General features: G+C 42.3%; 1 protein-coding gene across 5 annotated transcripts in view; it reads right to left on the bottom strand.

The window, feature by feature from the left end:
- NETO1 (neuropilin and tolloid like 1) overlaps window positions 1-21,714 on the bottom strand; it is a 358,129-nt gene extending 336,415 nt beyond the window's left edge. For 2 of the 5 annotated variants that reach the window (XR_013216996.1, XM_077270102.1), the window contains exons 1-3: window positions 18,496-21,703; window positions 17,404-17,457; window positions 17,167-17,304 (exon numbers count right to left, since the gene is read on the bottom strand). Coding sequence is in view for 4 of the 5 variants with exons in the window: in XM_077270102.1 (XP_077126217.1) it covers window positions 17,167-17,304; window positions 17,404-17,457; window positions 18,496-18,523 (220 nt within the window). In the remaining variant the exon portion in view is untranslated. Of the gene's footprint in view, window positions 1-17,166; window positions 17,305-17,403; window positions 17,458-18,495 lie in introns of all 5 variants that reach the window. The other 3 variants (XM_077270103.1, XM_077270104.1, XM_077270101.1) reach the window with 3 other exon arrangements.
- Window positions 21,715-23,267: the final 1,553 nt, after the last annotated feature.

The raw sequence follows: 23,267 nt of genomic DNA, 5'->3' as shown, positions 1-23,267 counted from the left end.
CAGTAGAGCACAGGCGATTGCCATGTAAAGATCGAATGTCCTTGGTAAAGGCAGCTCCAGCATAGCAAACACAGTTGGAAAGCATGGTGAAGCTGTCTTACCAGAAAGTGACATTGCTGCTTTGTCATGGCTTCACTGGTGTGGCTCAGAGGAGCACTGAGAGCTCTGAGATGTCTCTTTAGTGGCTGTTGTGTGGATGATAACTGAGCTCAGCGATGCCAGAAGCAAGGCTCACATAGCATCTCGGTTCAGAAAGATGGTGGAACCAGTCTCCGAACCAATGGACTGCAGCATTGGCCGGAGCTACTCCTACTTCGGCTACCTTTCCTGTTGTTCTGTTTCTCCTCCTGGCAAGGTGGCCTCAGGAATGCCAGGTGACTGTCATGAGTGTGCAAGTGACGAGACTTCGGGACTCAGGGAGTCTGATGACCTTGGTAAGTGACACATTTCCACATGCGCTAGTACCTGGCAAGGGGGTGGGGATAAGGTGTAACCATGGAGATGCCAAGAACTATCCCATAGCCCAAGTCAACTGTGGTTCCTTTTCCCACCAAGTGAGAATGGTCAAGGACTTGTTGCATGCTATTGTTATTGGTTGATATTTTGTATTATTCTAGGACTTATGGGCTGAAACTATAGCACCAAGTAGTATGCCGCCAGGAGTTGGCTATGGTTACAAAGTCAAATAATGTGGGATTGTGCCTCTTCTCTGTGTAAAGTTTGTTCTGGGAGAAAGAACTGTTCTCTGTTCGTGTAACCTCACACTGACATATGTGTGCCTGCTAAATGAACTGTTTATGAAGGGAAAGCATGTGTGCTGAAATAGAAAGAGATCCCAGAATGAGTAAAACAATCCAAAAAATACAAAATAAAGAATTAAGTAATTGCTATTAGAAAATATACCACCTACTTCTTAAAAAGAAACAGAAGATAGGTGCAGAGTTAAGAACATAAAGATAAATCCTAGTTGGTTTTTCACTAACTGGCTTAAACTACAGCAGTATAGCTGGACGTCCAAATGAGACTATCACCAGAAGGGAAAATGTATATAAAGCCACACCCGAAAAAGACTGAAGCATGGAAGACAGAAACTCAACATCAGAGGAAAAGGTGTACCTGCTGTGGCTCGGCGGACAGAGAAGCAGAGCACAAAGCATAGGCTCAAGTGTTCGAACATGACAACCACATTGCCTGTATGAACGCCACCTTATTCACATCTCATGTAGTACAACCACCGTACATTAATTCACAATTCTACACAGTAGAAGTTATTCACAGCCTTTGTAGTATAACCAATGTACAGTTATTCACAACCCTTGTAGTATAATCATGGTACAGTTATTCCCAACCCTTCTAGTATGATCAATGTACAGTTATTCACAACCCTTGTAGTACAACCAATGTACATTTATTCACATCCCTTGTAGTATAACCACGGTAGTGTTATTCACAACCCTCATGGTATAACCAACGTACAGTAATTCACATCCCTTGTAGTATAACCAGTGTACAGATCTTCACATCCTTTGTACTATAACAACTGTACAGTAATTCACAACCCTTGTAGTATAACCAAGTGTGATGCAGTGACCCCTGTTACAGCTAGGGGGTGCTGTGTGTGCTCCTCGGGATATGCATGGAGGCATATCTGTGGTTATAATGATGGTGAAACAGTGACTGGCAGAATTGTAAATGGCTGATATGTGTCGCAGAGGGAGTCTGCGCTGTAAGTCTGAAGTAATATTGTTGTTATGGGACCTGTAGTCCCACAAGTGTTTGTATAATTGTGAAGGGAGGCTTACAGGGATAGTTATGAGAGCTGGGTGGGTTGAACTAGCCACACACACCTCCCATCTATGGGAGTGGTTACAATTACATTATGTGACCATGGTGTGGTCACATGGTCGGTAGTGGTTCCTGTGTATGGACCTGAATGTTCTCTGTAATTGAGAGTGTGAGATCCTGGACGGCTTGTGTGTTTGGAGGGCCTGTGTGAACTGGATCCCTGAATAGCAAACTGTGAGGCCATGGATCTGAAGACTGGTGTGTTGGGAGATCCTTTAAGTAGGATCGGATCCCTGAACAGCGCACTTAAGAGACTTGTTTGTTTATTTTATTGTTAGGTCTGAAGTTTTTACGTGAAGGATTTGGGAGGTTACGGAAATATTACTGAAAAAATGCTTATTTAAAAGTAAGCAGTTTATGGAACGCAAAGGGGTTTATTAATTTCTAGTGTTCGGCATGAACATTTTAGAGAGCAGCCCTTAACTTTCTGCAAGAAAAAAAAAATCTAACTTTCTGTTTTGTAAAAACATTATAGAAACCTTGCTTTTTGTCAATGAACTGTTTGCTATATTTGTCTGCAATGTGGGCTGCAATTCACATGTTGGTGGTGTCATGGCCATGAATGTTGGTCATATATTGTTTGCCATGTTTGCTTGTCATGTGGGCAACACAACAAGATTGCTAGTGAAAAGACTATGAAGGACCTCAATTTTATGAGTCATTTTTAATTGTCAGACATTTTTACTTGCAAGTCGGTTACAAAACAGGCACTGTTGTTGAAGAGAGAACGACTGTTGGATAATTTCACAGTTGTGTTCTACCTCCATTTGTCTCTGACTTAATGTACCTTGAGATGTACAAGATGTTAAACAAATATTGGAAAAAATATATGGCCATCCATCGGCCATCTGTAACTCATAGGCTGCCATTTTAAAAAAACGACATGCATTTTTTTACTGATTGGCTTTAATGGATGCCGCTGAATTATTCCATCTGTTGTCCATCTGTTTCTAATAGGTTCGCATATTAAAATAAAAAATTATAGTTTGTTTACTAGAAATGGATATGTTTAACACTAATCTTTTCTCTTTTCTACTGGATCACACGAGATTGTATTGAATTTCTATCCTAATAGCTTGCATGTCTTACTGCAATTTAAGTAAGGCTGGACACGTATATGCAGAGGCGTAACTACCGCGGTTGCAGGGGTCGCAGCTGCGATGGGGCCCGGAGTGCTTAGGGGCCCGCCCAGTCCAGCAGAGACTAGGTGGGCCCCTAAGCACTCTGAGCTACAAAATGGGTGTCCGGCCCTTTAAATCTTCTGTACAGGCCCTGGTGCGCGTGCACTCTCTCAGTGCGTGTGCGATCACGAGTGGGACTGCACTTGTCCCGTAGCAGAGCCCCTCCACCGCAGAGAGACGCACACCTCAGCTATTGCTGCCGCTGCTCTGTGCGCGCAGGACCTGTTATGAGGTCACAGGAGGGGAGGAGTCAGGAGTCACATGATCAAGGGCCTCCGTGTAGTGCAGGACTCTGCTGATTGTCATGTGCTGGACGAGGGTAAGCTTTTGTGTGGGGTCATGAGGGGTTTGTGTGGATGTTGCAGAGCCATGTGTGTACGAGGTATACAGAGCGGACCCGTGTGTGCAAGGTGTATGGAGCGGAGCTGGGTGTGTACGAGGTGTACGGAGTGGAGCCGTGTGTGCAAGGTGTATGGAGTGGAGTCGTGTCTATGAGGTGACAGGAGCAGAGCTGGGTGTGTGCAAGGTGTATGGAGCGGAGCTGTGGGTGTGCAAGGTGTATGGAGCGGAGCTGGGTGTATACGAGGTGTATAGAGTGGAGCTGGCTGTGTGCAAGGTGTATGGAGCAGAGCTGGGTGTGTATAAGGTGTATGGAGCAGAGGTGGGTGTGTGTAAGGTGTATGGAGTGGAGCTGGGTGTGTGCAAGGTTTATGGAGCAGAGATGGGTGTGTGCAAGGTGTATGGAACGGAGCCGTGTGTGTACAAGGTGTATGGAGTGGAGCTGAGTGGTGCAAGGTGTATGGAGCAGAGCCGTGTGTGTACAAGGTGTACGGAGCGGAGCCCAGTGTGTGTAACGTGTATGGAGTGGAGCTGGGTGTGTATGAGGTGTATGGAGCGGAGCTGGGTGTGTACGAGGTGTATGGAGTGGAGCTGGGTGTGTGCAAGGTGTATGGAGCGGAGCTGGGTGTGTATGAGGTGTATGGAGCGGAGCTGGGTGTGTACGAGGTGTATGGAGGGGAGCTGGGTGTGTGCAAGGTGTATGGAGCAGAGCTGGGTGTGTGCAAGGTGTACGGAGCTTGGCCGGGTGTGTGCAAGGTGTACGGAGCTCAGCCGCGTGTGTAGGAGTAACTATGTGTGGCCATTATACTGTACGCAATATCATGTGTGGCCATTGTACAGTATGGAGCACTATGTGTGGCCATTATACAGTATGGAGCACTGTGTGGCCATTATACAGTATGGAGCACTATATGTGGCCATTATACAGTATGGAGCACTATGTGTGGCCATTATACAGTATGGAGCACTATGTGTGGTCATTATACAGTATTGAGCATCATGTGTGGCCATTATACAGTATGGAGCACTGTGTGGCCATTATACAGTATGGAGCACTATGTGTGCCCATTATACAGTCTGGAGCACTGTGTGTGGCTACTATACAGTATGGAGCACTGTGTGGCCATTATACAGTATGGAGCACTTTGTGTGGCCATTATGCAGTATGGAGAATCATGTGTGGCCATTATACAGTATGGAGCATCATGTGGGGCCATTATACAGTATGGAGCACTGTGTGGCCATTATACAGTATGGAGCACTTTGTGTGGCCATTATGCAGTATGGAGAATCATGTGTGGCAATTATACAGTATGGAGCACTATGTGTAGCCATTATACAGTATGGATCACTGTGTGGCCATATTTTTTTGTTCATAATTGTTTATGAAACAGTGTGATCAACAGTGCTAAAAGGGTGTGGTTGGGACATGGACTTGGGTGTGACTAGTTGCAAAATGGGTGTGATCAGAGGCGTGGCCTAAAATTTGGCACTGCCCACTGCGCACTCCGCAAACTTTGTCCCTCTTTCCCTTCTTCAAAAGTTGGGAGGTATGGAGTACACATGTCATGTACTCTGCGGGCAGAAGATTAGAGGTGTGGGACCCCTGCACCAATTCATGGGATGCAGATTTCCGGCTGGGTGTGGCCATCCCATAATGATCCCCCACAGCCACAGAGCTCATATTATAGCCATATGCATAGTGGAGCAGAGTCTGGCTAGCTGCAGACATCCCATAATGATCTCCCAGAGCCACAGAACACATATTATAGCCATACACATAGCGGCAGATTCTGTCAGGTGCTCTTCAAATAACGCCTTTAAGAGGACTGTTGAAGGGCACAACACAGTATAGCAAAATCCACTGAGTGTGGGGGGAGTTTTATAGTATGTGGGGTGTGTGGCAGGGCTGCTTTTTTGTCCCAGCGCCACCCTGGACAGCTCTGCAGGGAGGCTGTCATACTTTGTACTGGTTTATCTCCCTGCATATTGTAGGGTAGCTGAAGGGTTCAGGCAGCAGTGTCATCACCCCGTATAGTTCTGTAGCCCACATCCCCACACTGACTATATACAGTGGGCAACTAAAGTGTAGACAGCAGTTCCTTATGAATAGTAAAGTCAGTGGGTAAATGTGTCTACCTCTTTTACAATGGTATGGCCCAAATGTGAGCTGAGGTAAAGCATTGCCAGAAGCTAAGAGGGACCAAGCTTTCTCCTCTCTAGCCTCTAACACATCCATACACGGGCACTAATGCCCTCAAACTTCCGCCACTATGTACAGCCATGTGTGTGGCAGTAGTTTTTCTAATAGTCTTATCACACCTGTCTGCCGTACTTCCTTGATGCGGGACGGGAATCATAGTTGACGTGTTGTAGTGTTGAACTCCCATTTTCCAGCTCTGGAAATGCACCACTTATGGTTGGAGGATTGGCAGTATTTCTTGTCAGGATGTGAATTTCCCCACCTGGTGATTGCAGGGTTTAGAGGGGCACACTTCCATTTATAAGGGGTTGTCCCTGCCAGGCTGGGTTTACAGGAGCGTATTACCATAGACACAAGAGTGTGTGAGTTTGGATCGGGATACCCTCCGCGAGGCTGGAGGTTGTGGTCTGTATACAGACCGTGAACTTCACTCTTGTGAACACAGCCTACAACTAATTCTGTAATGGTGCATGTATACTAACGCAGATGACGTTCACGTGTGTCGCCATTTCAAATACACCTATATATTTTGGTACGGGGGGCCCCATTTGAAAGTTTGCACCGGGGCCCATAACTTTGTAGTTACGCCACTGCGTATATGCATTACTATCATTCCATACAATTGATATATGGTAAATTTCTGCTTTCCTACAGATGCAGCTAATAAGGCGGCAGATCAAAGAAAAAATTGTGGAAACTCTAGTAAATCAATAGCAGGGTAGCAGATATTAAAATTTTGGAAGTCACATATTTGTCCAGTTAGAAAATTGTGCAATTGTTTGTAAACTCATATTAGCTCCTGTGTCCAAAGAAGGTGAAAATGTAATTCTAAATTTCCTAAACTCAAATATATACTAATTTACTAGGTTCACTGGAGGCTCAGATTTCATTATATTCCTCCAATAAAAACTACAGCGTGCTGCTGTTTTTATTTCCTGGTAAAACGGCAGACACCATGTCAGAAGCCTTGCGGTCCCATTACAAGTCAAAGCAGTCTGCTTGGCACTAATGGCATGTGTCATTTAACAAGTTAATCTCTGATATGGAACAGAATGACAGAATACATAATGCTGGTGTTAACCAAGACTTCTGAAAGTTTGAAGGAAATCTATGAACACTCCATTCAGACAGTACTTCTCATCAAATTCAAGCCTAGTGCTTTAGTGTGCAACTCAGCAGTAACCACCGAGACAACTTGCAGCCCATGATGGAGCTTTATTTATATAATTCTCGACAACCCCTTGTGTTTACAATATTTTAGATTTTTATTGAGACTTTTAATCATTTTTTGTAAACTTTTTGCATCTCTTTTTTTTTTTATTGTGCTCTAAGTATTCTATAATCAAAGTGCTCTCAACATGCGCCTTCAGCAGCACACAACTCTCCTGTCTCTAAACTTCCCTGTTGCTGGAGAAGGCGGGTGCTGTTTCTTGAGTAACAGTTCTGGTTAGTATCCCTTTTCCTAGCTAATTGTGCTACTTTGCCACATTTTGTTCTGTTAGTGGAGGTCCATTAGCGTGCTTGTTCTGATTAGGAGAACTGTTCTGCAAGCACCAAGAGGTGGGGCCCAAGGGTGTAGTCATTTTGCAAAACTGATAACATCAGCTCCAGGTAAGAGGCTGACAAAGAGGGAGAAGTAAACAGCTAAAGGCTGTATAGAAATTAATGGGCTAGTGAGAGGTGACTGAGATCTCATGAGTTTACCCCTCAGCCTGGAATATTGCTTCTGCACATGTTTTGGCAGACTTTGGTGGTTGGTCTTCTTGGCTGCAAATAATACCAGATAAAAGTTCTCACAGCAGGAAAGAGATAAATATAGGAAAGGTAAATCAATTGTACACTTGCTTCTTTTGGTGCGAACTATGCCAATTTTATAACATAAGAATAATCGTTGAACAAAATTGCAATCTTTCCTAAGTGACTGCAAAATCTCAACAACTCTCCTCTTTGATGATATGCTTTAAATTACTTAAAGAACCACTAAAACAGCACGGCGTCCCGCTGTAATCCAGCTATGATTGTATAAAACTATCAAATACAGTTATTTAACCTTCATTACACATTCCCTCCAAACTGTTTTACTCCTTATTTTCTTAGTCTAATCGACTCAAAAATTATTAAATGCACAGCAAGCATACATGATGAAAAATGCTTTGAATATTTACAAAACCTAGCTTTCGTTGTTAGGAGCAAAACGGTTACAGTCTCAGTTCAATTAGTGAACAAAAATCACTTGTTCGGCACCTCCTGCTGAGGTGTGCGGCACTCGCAAATTGCAGTCTGTGAGCAAGCCAGGATAATGTTATATGCTCCGATGCATTCACCTTAAATAACCAAGGGCTGAAACACACGGTTTATCTAATTTAATCAACCTTGATCTAAATAATATACGTGTACATTTTCTCTAACTCACTTTTTGCTAGAAGATAATAAATTTCAAAATTAAATGAAAGATTAATTTTAAGATTATTTAATTAGATTAATTTATATTATATCACGAAAAGTGCTGTTTTTTTTTACACTGCCAATATTCAGTGAAATGCGTTATTGAATTTTTAGCAGAAATGAACAAATTCTTTTGAAATTCGAATTTGCCATGTTCACTTAATTGTTCCCAAAAATGTGCGATACCGCAAAGTCTCCAATTTCCCTGAAAAGACAACATTCTAAGGTCTCCTGGGACTGAATCTAACCCCTTTCAAACTTCTTACAAACACTTAGCAATGTCAAAGTAACCTCAATATGAGAAAGGATAATAACTTGGCAGCAACCAACAGCCCATTTAATAATAGTGCACTGACTTTTCATATTTTTAAAAATTAGAAAATGGTCCATAAATTATCCCCCTTAATCATTTATGATCAAGCAGACCATTTTGGCATAAGGCTGCCCCAAAAAGACCGTGTCATTGTTGGAAGTTACATATTCATGCTGCGAATGAGACGAGTGATATATTCCATAATGTCTTACCCACTAATACTGTTGGCAGAGGCAAATAAGTCTGAATTAAATAAGAAAATTAATAAGTTCTGGCCTGCATTTGGTAGTCCTACTGCACGGATGGTTGTTGGCAGTGGTGGTGCTTCTGTTAGCGCCTTCCATATTCTTATCCGGTCTATTGCCATTGTTACTTTTTTTTTTAGACACATAAAAAACTTTTGACAATTTTTTAATCCCTATTATTTAACCCTTTCGCATTATAACAAGTAATGTACTTGCACAGAAAGCAAAATGTGTCAGCAGGCCTCAATATAGGTGCGGCGTGCTGCTGTCAAACTGAACTCGTAACACAGTTGTGTAACACCAGACATGCACAGATAAAAGTGTAAATTTTTTAAACTTTTTAAATGTAAATAATTAAAAAGAAATGCTGGGAAGGTACACAACCAAAAGTCAGCCCCTGCATCAGGGTACTGGATTTTTGTGGGTCATATGGATGTAAAAATTCACTAGAAAACATAAGAGAAAAAAAAACATTTTTTTGGAACACCCTCATTGTGATTTAAACTTTTGCAGTTAAATTTTTGGACATTTGGGACAATTTTTTGCATTTATTTTTAAATAATTATTCTCCCCCCCCCCTCCTCACATAAAGGATGGCAAAAGAAATGTAAACATTCAGAACAGTCGCTTGTGACAAGCCGGCACACCTTCTCTAACTGATACTAGTTTTACATTTTTTTTTTCTGTAAAAAATATAGTGCCGGCTTCCTGCTTTGTAGTGCATTATGAATGAAGAAAAAATGTGTAACTGTAATTCAAAAGCAGCAGGATAAATGCCAGCGACACCGTATCTGTGATCAGTCATACCTCCCCTATCTGTTAAATATTTACATTGAATATGTGAAAAGTTTCCACCAATGTTCAAAAAACACACAAACACACCAACAACTTTTTTTTAAAGAGATTGTCCAACAAATTAAAAAAGTGCTACCATACTCTATTTCAAATAACAGTATCCAGTAAAACAATGTACATGTTAAAAATTTAGTAATTACAATCAGACCCTGTAGGTGATGGCTGCCACTATATGTTTCCTCTAACTGTATACATTCTATGGTCAATGGTAAGTGTGATGCAAATAGAAGCTAAAGGTCCATACACTCTATACACTTTACCCCCTTCAAATTAGAAGAAAGTATAGCTACCGTATATACTCGAGTATAAGCTGAGATTTTCAGCCCATTTTATTGGGCTGAAAGTCCCCCTCTTGGCTTATACTCGAGTCATACCCAGGGGTCAGCAGGGGAGGGGGAGTGGGGGCTGTCTAATTATACTCAGCTGCTCCTGGCGTGGTCCCTGCAGGTCTTTTCCCTGGCGCCAGCTGCTTCTTCCTGTACTGAGCGGTCACATGGTACCGCTCATTACAGTAATGAATATGCGGCTCCACCTCCCATAGGGGTGGGCCGCATATTCATTACTGTAATGAGCGGTAACGGTGACCGCTCAGTACAGGAAGAAGCTGCGGCGCCGGGGAAGCAGGGACTGCACAGCGCCAAGAGCAGGTGAGTATAACGGGGAGGGGAGCGCTGCGCTGTGTGATATTCACCTGCTCCTCGTTCCACCGCCGCTCCGTCTTCAGCGTCTTCTGCAGTGACGCTCAGGTCAGAGGGCGAAGTGACGTGGTTAGTGCACGCCCTCTGCCTGACCGTCAGTGCAGAAGATGCTGAAGACGGAGCGGCGCTGGAACGAGGAGCAGGTGAATATTGAAAGTGCCAGAGGCCTGAGCGATGAGAGGTGAGTATGTGATTTTTTTTATCGCAGCAACAGCAAATGGGGCAAGTGTCTGTATGGAGCATCTTATGGGGCATAAGCAACGTTTGTGCAGCACTATATGGGGCAAATATCTTTATGGAACATCTTATGGGGCCATAATTAATGTTTGTGGAGCATTATATGGAGCAAGTGTCTATATGGAGCATCTTATGGGGCCATAACGCTTGTGCAGCACTATATGGGGCAAATATCTTTATGGAGCATCTTATGGGGCCATAATTAATGTTTGTGCAGCACTATATGGGGCAAGTGTCTGTATGGAGCATCTTATGGGGCTATTATTAACCTTTATGCAGGGTTATATGGGGCATATTTTAATATGGAGCATCTTATGGGGCCATCATAAACTGTATGGAGCATTATATGGGGCTCCAGATTCAATACGTATAATCAAAAACACTTAACCTACTGATGTCTCAATTAATTTTACTTTTATTGGTATCTATTTTTACTTTTGACATTTACCGGTAGCTGCTACATTTCCCACCCTAGGCTTATACTCGAGTCATTAAGTTTTCCAAGTTTTTTGTGGCAAAATTAGGCTGCTTTCACACTAGCGTCTGCGTCGGCCCGTCGCAGTGCGTCGGGCCGACGTACCGACGCATACTGTGAAATAGAATAAGGGGCAGCGGATGCAGTTTTTCAACGCATCCGCTGCCCCATTGTAATGTTCAGGGACATGGACATGGAACTTTTTTTGTGCCGACGGTCCGCCAAAACACGACGCATCCATCGCACGACGGATGCGACGTGTGGCAATGCGTCGCAATGCGTCGCTAATGCAAGCCTATGGAGAAAAAATGCATCCTGCGGGCAACTTTGCAGATGCATTTTTTCTCCAAAATGACGCATTGCGACGTGCGTTGTACGATGCTAATGTGAAAGTAGCCTTAGGGGGGTCGGCTTATACTCGAGTATATACGGTAAATCATTTTATCTCCAAATTCATTTGTCGACTAATCATAAAGATATGAGTCTTTAGTAAAAGGTACCATGTACAAGAGGTTGTTGTGGCTGGCAGATGGGCACACACTTTGATCAGAATGTTTGATAAGAACCTCATGCTTTTGTGTGTGTAGCAATAGTGACATACAATATCATGGGTTTAATATTTCTACAGTGCTGTAGGTAGCAAAAGTGTTTGACTACAAATGAAGACGGCCTTAAAGGGGTTTCACCACTAATAAAAGTAAGTTCATTTTAATCAATAGATCACATAATAATAATCATTTTCATAATTGGATGTGTTTATATTAAATGTTTCTGTGCTGAGATAATCTCATAAGTGTGCCTCTGCTGTGTACCTTGTAATGGCTGTGTCTGACCGTACAGGAACATAGTCTGATCAAACCACAGCTCCTGGGCAGGGCGATGAGAAAAAAAAGTATACAGACATTACAGTATGGGATCACAAACAATTCTTTCTAAGAAGTAAAACATTGTTTAAATCACAAAAAGAATCAGCTGTGATCCCCTGCTGTAATGTCTGTATAGTCTTTTGCTTCCTCCCCTGCCCAGACCATGTTCCTGTACGGTCAGACTCATCCATTACACAGTACACAGCAGGGGCACATTAATAAGATTATCTCAGCACAGCAACATTTTTATTAAACACATCCAATTGTGGAAATTATTATAATTTCAAGCTCATTGATTAGAATGAAGTTTTGTTCATGGGAAAACCCCTTTAAGTGCTCTAGTTTAGGTCATTCTGTCATGAGTGCAAGAACTCATAAATGAAATGTTTGCTTGCTACATGATGGTAAGAATATCACTAGAACTCCAAAATGAAATGGAAAGAAGACTTTATTCAAAAACATTCTGGGAGTATCACATTTTCAGGACTCTCTTAGATTTTTCTTAGATTATTCAGAAAAATATGCAGTATGTTCCACAATATCAGTTGTCCCTTTGGGAATATATTAAACAGTTTTTTATTAACCCAATGTTTTGTTTTGTTTTTTTCATAGTAAAGCTATATTATCTTTAGGGTCAAAAGCAAAGCTGGTCTTATTTTGAAAGGCTGACTCTTCAATTCTATCACCCCCATCACACCCATACCAGGGGTGGACTTATCATTGGTGCAGCCTGTGCAGCCCCACAGGGGCCATAGAGGTAAGAAGGTCAATTTCTACCTCCAAAGCAGGTGCAATTTTCAATTTTTAGGAGCTCTTGGGCTGCAAAGGGCCCATATATTGTCCTTACACAGGGGTCGTTTTCTGCCTGTGTCCGCCAGTGCCCCGTACAACACGGTTTTCAAATAAATGTGTAATAAATTGTCCACATACCATTTCTATACAGTTGCCTAACAGTTCTGTGTCTACCATGCACAGCAGCGATAATTTACTGTCGAGCGCCATCCCCAGTGCAGTATACACTATCATACAGTGACTAAATAATACTGACATAAGGTGATAACAGCTACATCCTTGAAGTGTTATAACAAATATGTCCAAATTAAACTACTATACAAATAGTATTCAAAAGCGAAAACATTTTGTGGCACCCCTTCAGCAAATCTAACTGTTGTGCAACACTCCAGACCCTGATCTTAAAAAAGTTTCTAACACAGGTCTTCATTCATAGATCATGCCACCAGAATCCCCAGCAATCATCTACAATGTATGGGGGGAAATTAAACATTACACTGTCCCATTTAAGGGTAATTTGTCATCTGTATAACGAATGATTCTGGTCTTAGCAGTTATCTGTCTCAGCTAATAAAGGGATATGTCAAGCTGTGTGATTACATAGTGTGATCAAATAAGTGATTTTCTCATATGAGAAAAACTGTCCCGAGTTTCACCAAAGGTTTTTCTCAGAATTTGGTCAGTTGGTCAGATTTAACCACCAGAGTTTGGTCAGAGTTTAATCAGCATTTCTTATATGTAGATTAAAAAAACAAAGTTTATCAAGCTTTTCTTTTAGAACTGTACAAGAAAATCAGATAGCCCACAGATGGCATTAAAGTGCTGTCTGATTTTTTCATCTACCCGTAAACTTGCGTGTCAATTTCGGCCAAGTCTCTGTACTTTTGTACAGACTACTGGGTCCGAGGTAGAAAATTGAACATGTAAACAATCCCATAGACTATCACAGATGCTAGTACCTTCCGTGAAAGGACAAATAGAATTCATACACGAAAAACTGACGTGTGAAAGAGCCCTGACTCAGAATCCCTACTTCTATAAGTATTGAGAACCTTTATCCTATACTTATACTCTGATAATACTATTGGAATCCATTGAGGGCCTTACTATATTTCCACTGGCCAATTTAAATGTTTCCATAGAGCATTTTGTACCTACTTGATTCATAAGATTCTGAATTACAATTGTAATGGTGGTGCATTTATTCTACTTTGATTGTTTTAGATTGTGATCTGTGTTCAAATTTGGCCTCCATTGATTTGCTATTTTATGACCATGCCCTGACATGAACCCTGCTTGACCACACCATTTCTGAGCCAGACTAGGACTAAGAAGCAGCTCTAGCGCAAACCCCTCCAACACACAAAAAATACGTATCCCTCTTCCAAAAAATACTTTAAAAATAGAGGTGCAAAGTACATGCTTAAGTCAATTTCCCATTGCTTAGTCACAATCCTTACCACCCACAAAACAATATTAACAAAATTCCCAAAGTCATAGCGATAGTCTGGACCCAAGCACATAAACATTAAGTGCCCCCAGACAAATTAAGCTCCATAGAGTACACATATAAACAGGAGGAAATAAGGAGCATATAATATTATATAAACAATTATCTTTTATTGGTACAAAATATTAAAACAGTAATACATTCCAAATGGTTGGTGTTACCCAGTCAAGCACAAGAAGGGGAGGTACCCCCTATATTGCCCCATATATAGATACATAAGAAGCGCTTCTTTGTTCCGGTGGGACCCCCCTCTTTGCCCTCTTTATTGGTAAGCTCACCGGTGGTATTTACCATACTACTTTGTACTATGTACCATCTTTATTCCAGCCTTTTCTGGCTATTGCACTGGCTCTAGACATACCCGGGTTTGCTTATCTTTACTCTCTCTGTGGGGGGTTTTTGCTCTCCCTTTTATGATCATTTATGTATCTATATATGGGGGCAATATAGGGGGTACCTCCCCTTCTTGTGCTTGACTGGGTAACACCAACCATTTGGAATGTATTACTGTTTTAATATTTTGTACCAATAAAAGATAATTGTTTATATAATATTATATGCTCCTTATTTCCTCCTGTTTATATGTGCACCCACAAAACAAGAAGGAAAGTAAATGACACATGGAATCATCTAATTAAACATTTAGGGGGAAAATACACTTGTTTTGTTAACCAGGAGGTAAGTGAAAATTACAACTTCACAAGCACCAGCACAACAATAATAGTGCCATACAATTACCATACAGTGGTCAGATACCACGTCTACACAGGCAAATTATCATGCTGCAAACTATGCAAGTGTTCGCCCATTTGAGACGGCGGTAGTGTCCGTTCAGGAGATCACTGGAGGAGTCACTCAAGCACATCGGGAACGGACTGTGGAAGGATCAGTGCAGAGACCAGGATCCTTCACATGAAGGGAATTTTCTCATCACTGCATGCAACAGATTAAAACTTACATCTCTAAATTACGCAGAGAGTATAATCATTAACAAATGTAGTCTACATCTGCTTGACACCTAAGCCACCTACACCTTAGATACATGTGAAAGATCAGATACTCACACATTAGATGCATGTCACACACATGTGACTCAGATATTAGGTACCTGATACAAGTCAATCACACATTAGATACATGATACACACACGTCACTCACAATTTTGATACAAATACACATATCACTCACACATCAGATACAAGATACACACACATCACTCACACATCAGATACATGACACACTCACGTCACCCACATATCAGATACATGATACACAAACATCATTCACACATGTCACTCACATAGAAAAGGAAAAATAATTTTGCAGGACTCCAGTCCATCAGCCAGGTCAGTAATCTGGGACTTCTGGACTTCAGGCTTGTGAATCTCTGTACCTCCTGGACCTTTGTTTGATTCACCAGCTGGTGTGATGCCGTGTGTGCATCATGCTACAATGATGACGTTGTGCCAGCCCGGCTAATCAAAAGAGAAGCTGGAAATGCTGGGTGCTAAAGAGATTTGCAGGTCCCCGTCCAGTGGTGACTGTTACGGACATGGCTGGTGGACAAGAGTCCTGAGAATTAATTCTGCCATCTCCAAAGTCACATACTAGATTTATGATAGCACTGATATCACTGAAACATCATGTGCATTATAGATGCCACACATTGCATATATGTCGTGCACCTCATACTACATCACTATCAATACATGCATGCTGTCCACAAACTCTACAAATTACACTTTACAATTACACTGCAGGTAGTACCCAAAGTACCGGCCTTTTTTTGCTCGTATGACACTAACTTCCCCCTACTCCTCACCCCCTGCAATAACCGGCAGGACCATTAACTAGTCAGCCTCTGTATATAAGTTGTGCCAGAGGTGACTATAGTGGAAACTGTAAGAAAATTTTTACCAGTAGGTTTAGGGGAACTTTGAGCAGCGTCTTCTCTTTGACTTAGAACCCCCCCCCGTAGCATGCTGCCAGTTCCAGCCCCCTTCCTTTTCACCCCCTCCTCTGCACCGCTGGGCCTTGTGTCTCCTTCCTCCTTACTGCTTCAACCTCCTGTCCCTTCCTTTCTAATTTACTCTCTTCTGTGCTTTCTACTATCTCTGCCCTTGCTGGGCAAAGGATCCTCTTCCTGAGTGTCTTCCCATGGTCACAAAGGTGACCGAGATGCTGGTAGTGGGGGCATGGCCTACTGGAGTCTCATGCCCATGGACTCCCTGCACCTTGCAATGCCTGCATGGCATCTGTTCACAATACAGAGAATAGAGGGAAGTAGAGCTAACGTTGCGCTCCACACAAATCCAATTATAAAGTGGCAAGCAGGGCGGCCAGGCTGGATAAGCCCGGTGAGGCAGATTGTCAGTCTTGACCGGGTCTATTTGGCCGAAAAAATTAACCAAAATAGACACTTTCATGTGAGTTATACATATTTTAATATGGTTACCGCTACCGGCGATAGTTTTCTAATAAAGCACCAGCCTTATGTGAGACACAGAATAAAACACAGAATAACCACCTTACACGGTTCAGTTTTCCATGTCTCTGAACCAAAGAAAATATGGTGGAACACAAGAGTCATTGTCTACAAAAGTTTTGTCTACATAGGTAGAGTAGGAACAAAAGTCCACCCACATAGAAAGTAGTTCTTCTTTTCCATGATTAACACGCCTACAAAACCGCAAGTGATTTCATATTATAAAAACCATTAAAACCTCTGATCCATCATAAACAACAGAAATATTATTCAGAGTTTTCACAAAGAGACATACTGTAATGCACAATGGTGAATAGCTCCTTAGGGATTGGAGGCTGAGAGCATTTGATAAATTATAGCACACTCTTTTCCTAAATCCTCCCTTTACTAATCTATTAATCTCTCACTGAAGCACAAGAAGACTTGACAACACTGGGGAAAATGAACTTGAATGTTGACATAATTTCAGATTTCAATTAGCTAAGATTTCCAAAAGTCGTATTTACAGTTTTAATAAGGGGGATACAATTAACCTTGTGAATCTGGACTTTATGGTCTTGGTCCCATGTCTGAGGAGTAATATGGACCAAATCTGAATTATCCAGAGGACGGCTATGGAATCGTATGCATTGTGTATTGTAAAGCCAGTACTTTGCTCAATTCTCCAAATAGTTACCTTCTATTATGTATATACACTCCCTGTCAGGAGGGTATTTGTTGGGGTAATTGGGAGAGGTAAAAATTCCTCCATCGGAATACTTTGTCCAGGATCCACACTGCAATGATTTCTGCCCTTCTGGAGCGGTTTGTTTTTCTGCAAAGTAAAATATTGACATGTTACATTAACTATACATCATATTTATCAGAACACGCAATAACTTCAGTAAGAAATATTTCTGTCTGCCGTACTTACCTCCTATTTTTTTGGTTGCCCAAGACACTTGCAGAATAATTAGACTTGTTACAACTGCAATAAAAGAAGACAGCTTGCTGTTTAGTCACCATTCCATGTTGTCCACCATATACAGCATTGCAGGTTATTTACAGCACCGGGCAGACAAGAGGTTATATGGTCAGATACTCTGTGTATAGTATCGCATGCAGCGCCCTGTAGTACATCAGCCATCCCTGAGGATACAGAAGTGTGTCTGCTGTGTCAGACAATGCGCTATGTCTCACCGTCACTAGATAAGGTGATCTGAGCTCTGCTGAACTCCTCATACACCCAGGTAGCCACGGCCATGAAGAAATAGTCATCTCCATCACTACTACGGTAGATAGAAAGACGCCCAAATTCATCTTCATCAGGAAAAGTATTTGATGACCCAGAATGTGATGCCATCGGCACAGATCTATTGTATATTACACGGCATCCTAATCCTGATCGGTGCAACTAACTTACAGGGAAGAGAGGACTGACAATGCCTATTAACCACATGCACATACATGTAGGGCAGCATCAAAAGCCCAATAGATCGACTCACAGATGGAGATGTCCTTGGTACTTAATGAGTTATGGAAATCAACCCTCTTAACATACACAGTTAAAGGGCCTGTGAATATTTAATGTAGTGAAACTGACTGTCCAAGCAATTTTAATATAGTTCTGGGCAAACATACTAGCAGCAGTACCCTTATCCATTTAGCACATCACACTCTATATATATGTATATATATATACAGCCCTTTATCATATTAGGGAGCACTTTGCTGTGCACAGCATTCACTAATCACTGCAGAAGAGGAAAGGGCACTGTTGTACCTCCATCCACCACAGCACACAGCAGTATATGGAAGGAGTTGTGCTACATCTCCAGAATGTCAATGTATATACCCCAGCAGCAGCAGCAGAGCACTGTATACAGGGGCTGCCCAGCCTGTCCTGCACCTGAATAATCTGGGGCCATAGCAATCATGGGCAGGATGAGCCGCAGCAATGCCAGGATTGTGTCTGTCTGTCCATTCCACATCGTTAGGGGGAAGCTGCGGCTGAAGCCATACTCACTGTGACACAAGCTGCGCCCATGGACCATGTCTGTTCCTTACACAAGGGGCTTCGATCTCCACTAATTCCATTTAGATCCGGGAGGACTTCCAGTGCGGGGGAATAGGATGGGTGAGTAGGAATTGCCACTTCCTCTCAAGTAATCACCATGATCGCACACAGGGGAGAAGAGTCTGTAAGCACTGCGTCCACACACTAGATCACATCTCCCCGGCAGATCCCCGGATCGCCATGGTCACTGGCTCATCTCCATCACAATGAAGCCTTAGTTTGATCCAGGAGCGCAGCCACATGCAGCCAGGACCAGTCAGCCGGTTCACACAGGAGCGGTTCCTGGGGCTTCCCATGCATTGAAAGGATTAATGGGTTTGTCATCTGCTCCCTCTGCTTGCTCCACCTTTGCAATCTTCTGAGGGGAAGCTTTACAAATATCGGGATTTAATAATATTTTTGCGATGAAATCCGCATTAAAACAGCAAAATCCCTCACTGTGAAGCAAATCCAAAGACTCTGCTTGTCGCATAGTATCAAGCAGCAGGAGGGCAACGCAAGGAAGGCAGGCAGTGAGCGCTATACTGGGGGAAAGCAGCAGCACTCCACAGATGGCACTATATGAGTGTATATGACAGTCCTCTGCAGCAGGTCCTGGGCACTAAGACTCCTCCAAAATCCACCGGACCATCAAACTTTAGCAGCTAATCCCAGAGCCACAAGTGAGCAGGAGCAAGCACTGTCCAAGCAGAGGAGACCACCCTGCTCCCAGGATACAATGTCGCCCTCCATGGCTTCAGGACTCCTGCACAGATCCAGCACTGACCTGCATGCCCATGCCTGTCTCAGGGCTCAGCTTCACTTTCCAATCAGTGACCTCCTGCTTACAATACAGCCCCCCTTTCCAGCAGAGCCCCTAGCCTGGCATCAGGGGGAGCTGCTGCCTCCTCTATGGCTCATCAGCGATGCACACTGTCAGCAGCGCCAGACTGGAAGCCAACGCCGGGGCTTAGCTTATTACTGGAGGGGGAGGGGGAAGCTGGCAAGTGAGGATTGTTCTTTATTTCTCCTCACTGTGTGCAGAACAGAAGCTGAGGACTTATTCTCTGCCTCCATGGGATGGTGATAGCAGGGAGAATGATGGACAACTTCTGGATTACCATGCTAAAGTTACTTGTTGAGGGCAGAAGTTGGCTTCCTATTAACAAAAAAGTGAATTTTAATATTTTCCCAGCAAAATTTCTCAGAATAATGAGATACTATGCTTTGAGGCTCCCTGATGGTGAAAAAAAAAGCTTGAAAGCAGTTACAAACCAAACCGATAGCCATCAAAATAGGATGCTATTTAAAGGGTTAAATGACCTTGGAATTCTAAGGCTATGTGCACACGTTGCAGATTTTGCTGCGGATCCGCAGCAGCTTTCCATGCGTTTACAGTACAATGTAAACCTATGGAAACCGCAATCCGCAGTGCCCATGCTGCGGAAAAAAACGCTCAGAAACGCTGTGGGTTACATTCCGCAGCATGTCAATTCTTTGTGCGGTTTCCGCAGCGGTTTACACCTGCTCCACAAAAGGAATCCACAGGTGTAAAACCGCAGGTGGAATCCGCACAAAATCAGCATAAAAACCGTGGTAAATCCACAGGTAAAATGCAGTGCCTTTTACCTGCGGATTTCTAAAATCTCTATTCTACGTGTGTGCACATACCCTAAATTCACACTGCCAATGCACAGTTATGGGAAGCCAAAAACAAATGTGTCGGATCATAAGTTGGTGTGCATGCAACGTATAAGAGCATGTTCACACTGTGGCCATTTAACAGAAAAAAAAGCAAGAAAGAAGCCAAATGAAGAAATACCGTGCTGTAAGTAAGTAAATAATAGTATACATATATAATATAAGGTAATAAAGAAACACTGTTTTAGATCCAAAAAGCATAGAAGCCATCCCACCGCAACAATGTGTACCCAATTGGGACGGCCTTATCCTCTAGTATTAAAATCTCATCTTAGTGCCACATGACCTCAGTGTGGATGAGGACAGAGCAGGAACGGGGTACAACTGGTCAGATACCTGGACACTATATAAATCAAATGCCTAACTCACAAAAGGGGAGCAACAAAGTACAAAAAGCTACAGCAAACCAAAAAAAATGAGCTACAGTTAGGGAAGACTGGCCCAATGGGTTCTGGGCATGAAAGCAGCCATCATACTGGGCAGACTGATATTTTTCACTGATTTGAATATGTTACCTGGTGTCCCCAAAAAATGAAATGACTTTGAGCCTCGGAACTCACACATGCCGAAAAGCCCCACATCAAACTGTATTAATTTCACGCTGGCCTAAAAGGGGTTGTGGAAATAAAAACTGGCATAAAATTGGTTAACTTTTCACTGATTTGAATAAGTAATTAGGGTTGTAAAGAGTTTAATGATTTAACCTATTGATCTCACAGTGCCAATACACATATAATGAGGTGTCACATTAGATTCCTTCACGATGGCCCAAACGGGTATTGAACGTAAAAACTAACACTGAATAGTAAATGGTGTATAAAAAGAGTAACATTTTTATGAACCGCATATATCACACTCTAATCATAAAAGCTGACATGAAAGTGATCAGACACATTTTCCTTATTTCAATAAGTAACTTTTGCATTCAACCTCTGAATCTGAGCTGCTGAATTTGCACTTCAGTCATATAGCTAAGCATGCCTTGCATGAGATTCAGTCTACACTAGACTGGCCCAAATGAGTTCTGCGTATAAAACCTGGCATGAAACTGAGCAAATAGCCAATGTTCACTGATATGGATAAGTAGCTGCTGTTTTTAAAGAGTTAAGTTACCTTGTGCCACAATCCCACACTGCGGTCACAAAGATGGGGATGTCCCACATCAGTCCATTCCAAGCTGGCCTAATGTGGTTCTGGGTATAAAAACGTGTCAGGCACGTACACTCAGGACAAAATGGATACCTAGGTATTCGTCTACCAAGACCCATTGAAAAAACATAGAATCATAGAAATGTAGAGTAGGAAGGGACCTCCTGTGTCATCTGGTCCAACCCCCTGCTCAATGCTAGAAGATTCACTAAATCATCCCAGACGATGTCTGTCCAGCCTCTGTGTGAAGACTTCCATTGAAGGAGAACTCACCACCTCTCGTGGCAGCACGTTCCACTCATTGATCACCCTAACTGTTAAAATGTTTTTTCTAATTTCTAATCTGTGTCTTCTCCCTTACAGTTTAATCTTATTGCTTCTAGTCTTTCTTTGTGCAAATGAGAATAAAGATGATCCTTCTACACTGTGACAGCCCTTCAAATATTTGTACACCGCTATTAAGTCTCCTCTCAGTCTTCTCTTTTGCAAGCTAAATATTCCCAAATCCTCTAACCATTCATCATAGGGCACTGTTTGCAGACCACTCACCATTCTGGTCGCTCTTCTCTGAACTTGCTCCAGTTTGTTCATGTCTTTTTTAAAATGTGGTGCCCAAAACTGAACACAGTATACTGTTTGTCTGTGTAGTATTCTGTGGAGGAAAGCACAGAGGGCTGCACTTTCCAATATATTAAAACAAAAGGTAGACAGATGCAAACTTGCCAGACGGAGGCCAAAAGAACATGCTTTTGGCCTCTAATTAGTGAACTGGGGGCCAATAGGAATATTACAGTATACAACCTCCTGACGTGTAATGAGGGCTAACTGCACTTATGTAGGGTGCACTTAGCCTGATACATTATTTAAAGGGAATCTGTCAGTGGGATCAATCCTTCTAAGCCTTCTATATGGGCATGTAGGTCATGGGAAGATGAATAAAATGATACCTTGATAACTGCAATCCAATGTTTTATTCCAGAGAAGGCCACGTTTTTTGTATATGCAAATTAGCAATTCCAGGCTATGGTCTGGACACTGATCTGCATGATAAACTGCCTCCAGAGATTATTTTAAATTAAAGAAGAAGTTACCAGTGTGAGAGAAGTAACTAACACAACACAGGAGAAATAAACTTTGTCTTCACACAAACACACATTTTGAAGCTCTCTCAGCCCTGCTGCATTGCAACAATATTGCAACCCTGTCTGTCTCTGAGATGCAAGCTGAGTCCCTGTGAGAAACCTGCAGATGTATCAGGCATAATCACACACAGCTCTGCAGTGAGGTCAGGAGAGCACACTAGTAATGCCCACTTTCATTTAAAACAAGCTCTGGAGGCAGATTCTCATGCAGAGCAGTGTTCATCCCATAGTCCTGAACAGCTCATTTTCATATAAGAAAAACATGGATTTATCTGGAATAAGACATTGAATTGCAGATTTCAAGGTATCATTTTATTTAGCTTCCTGCAACCTACATGCCCATATCGATGGCTTAGGAGGGTTGATCCTACTGACAGATTCCCTTAAAATTAATGTAATGCTTTCATGCAGATAGGGATGTCCTACATCAATTTCAGTTGAGACAAGGCTGGCCCAAGTGATCCTGGGTATTAAAAACTGGCATCAAAATTAGCAGAAAACCAATTTTTAATGAATTTAGAGCCTGTGTTGAAAGGGAGACTGGGCAATTGCCAAGTGACCTAGTTCTAAAGAAGCTACAAGCTACAAATTGCTATGATAATGTCAGATCTGCATTTTTAGCACACTTTCCAAGGATATAAGTGTAGAAGGACCTTTAAAGACATCATGGTTAAGTGACCAAAAGTCCTTCATCCTGTGGAAGACTGGAAAAATTTAGGAATGGAAGAGAGTCTAGTATGATCTGTACAA

Source organism: Ranitomeya variabilis, chromosome 6 (genome assembly GCF_051348905.1).
Source record: "Ranitomeya variabilis isolate aRanVar5 chromosome 6, aRanVar5.hap1, whole genome shotgun sequence".
NCBI lineage: Eukaryota > Metazoa > Chordata > Amphibia > Anura > Dendrobatidae > Ranitomeya > Ranitomeya variabilis.
The sequence above is the reverse complement of the archived record's forward strand: the minus strand, read 5'-3'. Positions and strand labels throughout refer to the sequence as shown.